The following is a 2,500-nucleotide window of genomic DNA, read 5'->3' as shown; positions in this document are numbered from 1 at the left end:
GACGGCTCGATTGTAATCATGTGTTATCTTTCCGCTGACTGGTTAGCACGCAACAAAAAAGCTTTTCACTGTACCTCGGTACACGTGACAATAAACTAAACTAAAATTAAAACTAAATAGAATCAGAGTATGGGCAATTGCTGGTTGACGAGGACTCGGGGTGATGAAAGGCCTGTTAATACATTCTTAAACATGGAAAAATAGGTGCAGGAGTAGGCTATTCAGCCCTTCAAGCCAGCACCGCCATTCAATGTGATCATGACTGATCATCCCCAATCAGTACCCCGTTCCTGCCTTTTCCCCATATCCCTTGATTCCGTTAGCCCTAAGAACTAAATCTAACTCTCTCTTGAAAACATCCAGTGAATTGGCCTCCACCGCCCTCTGTGGCAGAGAATTCCACAGATTCACAACTCTCTGGGTGAAAACAATTTTCCTCATCTCAGTCCTAAATGGCCGACCCCTTATTCTTAAACTGTGATCCCTGGTTCTGGACTCCCCCAACATGGGGAACAATTTTCCTGCATCTAGCCTTTCCGATCCCTGAAGAATTTTACATGTTTATACAAGATTTCGACTCATCCGTCCCAGTGGATACAAGCCCAGTCGACCCATTATTTCATTTCATTTCATTGCACAGTAGAGAGCATGCTGACCGTTACATCGTGGCTTGCTTCGGCAACTTGAGCGCCCTGGAGCGGAAAAGACTACAAAAAGTAGGAAACACTGCCCAGTCCATCATCGGCTCTGACCTTCCTTCCATCGAGGGGATCTATCGCAGTCGCTGCCTCAAAAAGGCTGGCAGCATCATCAAAGACCCACACCATCCTGGCCACACACTCATCTCCCCGCTTCAGGTAGAAGGTGCAGGGGCCTGAAGACTGCAACAACCAGGTTCAGGAATAGCTACTTCCCCACAGCCATCAGGCTATTAAACTCAACTGAAACTAATCTCTGAACATTAATAGCCCATAATCTGTTATTTGCACTTTATCAGTTTATTATTCATGTGTGTATATATTTATATAACGGTATATGGACACACTGATCTGTTCTGTATTCATTGCCTACTATGTTCTGTTGTGCTGAAGCAAAGCAAGAATTTCATTGTCCTATCAGGGACACATAGAAACATAGAAATTAGGTGCAGGAGTAGGCCATTCGGCCCTTCGAGCCTGCACCACCATTCAATATGATCATGGCTGATCATCCAACTCAGTATCCTGTACCTGCCTTCTCTCCGTACCCCCTGATCCCTTTAACCACAAGGGCCACATCTAACTCCCTCTTAAATATAGCCAATGAACTGTGGCCTCAACTTCCTTCTGTGGCAGAGAATTCCACAGATTCACCACTCTCTGTGTGAAAAATGTTTTTCTCATCTCGGTCCTAAAAGATCTCCCCCTTATCCTTAAACTGTGACCCCTTGTTCTGGACTTCCCCAACATCGGGAACAATCTTCCTGCATCTAGCCTGTCCAACCCCTTAAGAGTTTTGTAAGTTTCTATAAGATCCCCCCTCAATGACAATAAACTCTCTTGAATCTTGAATCTTGAAACTGAACTAAATGAACTTGTGAAGAAGGGAGATGTGAGTGTACGACGGTGTCGCTCACCTCTCTGCGTTCGTGAGGTTCCGGGCCTCCTGGATGATTTCCTGAAGGAGCACTGTGACGTTATCTGTAAAAGCCAATAGCAGCCGATCAGCTGAAGGAATCGCAGGGCCCCTGGCTCAACCCTCTTGCGCTGCCCCATGTTCAATGTCCGCAATGGCCGGGACGGAGGCCGCCCACACCATCCCGCACACAAACCAGCCTCCCTTCCATCGACTCCTCATGGAGGCCAGCAGCATCATCAAGGACCAGTCTCACCCCCCTGGCCACTCCCTCTTCTTCCCTCTCCCATCGGGCAAGAGGTACAGAAGTGTGAAAACCAACGTACACCTCCAGATCAGGGGCAGTTTCTTCCCGGCTGTTATCAGGCAACTGAGCCATCCCACCACAACCAGAGAGCGGTCCTGAACTACTATCTACCTCATTGGAGGCCCTCGGACTATCCTTGATGGGACTTTACTGGCTGATATTTTGCTTTGGTAATTTACACCCCAGCTGTATGAACATTGACTTCTCCAATTTCAGGTAGTCCCTGCTTTCTCCTTCCTTCCCCTCCCCTTCCCAGCTCTCCCACAGCCCGATGTCTCCGCCTCTTCCTTTCTTCTTCCCGCCCCCCCCACCCCCACATCAGTCTGAAGAAGGGTCTCAACCCAAAACGTCGCCTACTCCTTTTCTCCATAGATGCTGCCTCACCCGCTGAGTTTCTCCAGCATTTTTTGTCCACCTCGGACTATCCTTGATCGGAATTTACTGGCTTTACCTTGCACTAAACGTTATTCCCTTTATCCTGTATCTGTACACTGTGGGCGGCTCGATTGTAATCATGTATTGTCTTTCCGCTGACTGGTTAGCGCGCAACAAAAGCTTCACCACTGTACCTCGGTACAC

General features: G+C 48.0%; 1 protein-coding gene across 1 annotated transcript in view; it reads right to left on the bottom strand.

The window, feature by feature from the left end:
- LOC129715739 (cGMP-dependent 3',5'-cyclic phosphodiesterase-like) overlaps positions 1-2,500 on the bottom strand; it is a gene marked incomplete at its 5' end in the record, with an annotated part of 34,569 nt that overhangs the window by 12,995 nt on the left and 19,074 nt on the right. The window contains one exon of the mRNA XM_055665592.1: positions 1,616-1,679. Coding sequence (XP_055521567.1) covers positions 1,616-1,679 — 64 coding nt within the window. The remainder of the gene's footprint in view (positions 1-1,615; positions 1,680-2,500) is intronic.

Source organism: Leucoraja erinacea, unplaced genomic scaffold (genome assembly GCF_028641065.1).
Source record: "Leucoraja erinacea ecotype New England unplaced genomic scaffold, Leri_hhj_1 Leri_1363S, whole genome shotgun sequence".
In the NCBI taxonomy this organism is placed as follows: Eukaryota; Metazoa; Chordata; class Chondrichthyes; order Rajiformes; family Rajidae; genus Leucoraja; species Leucoraja erinaceus.
The sequence above is the reverse complement of the archived record's forward strand: the minus strand, read 5'-3'. Positions and strand labels throughout refer to the sequence as shown.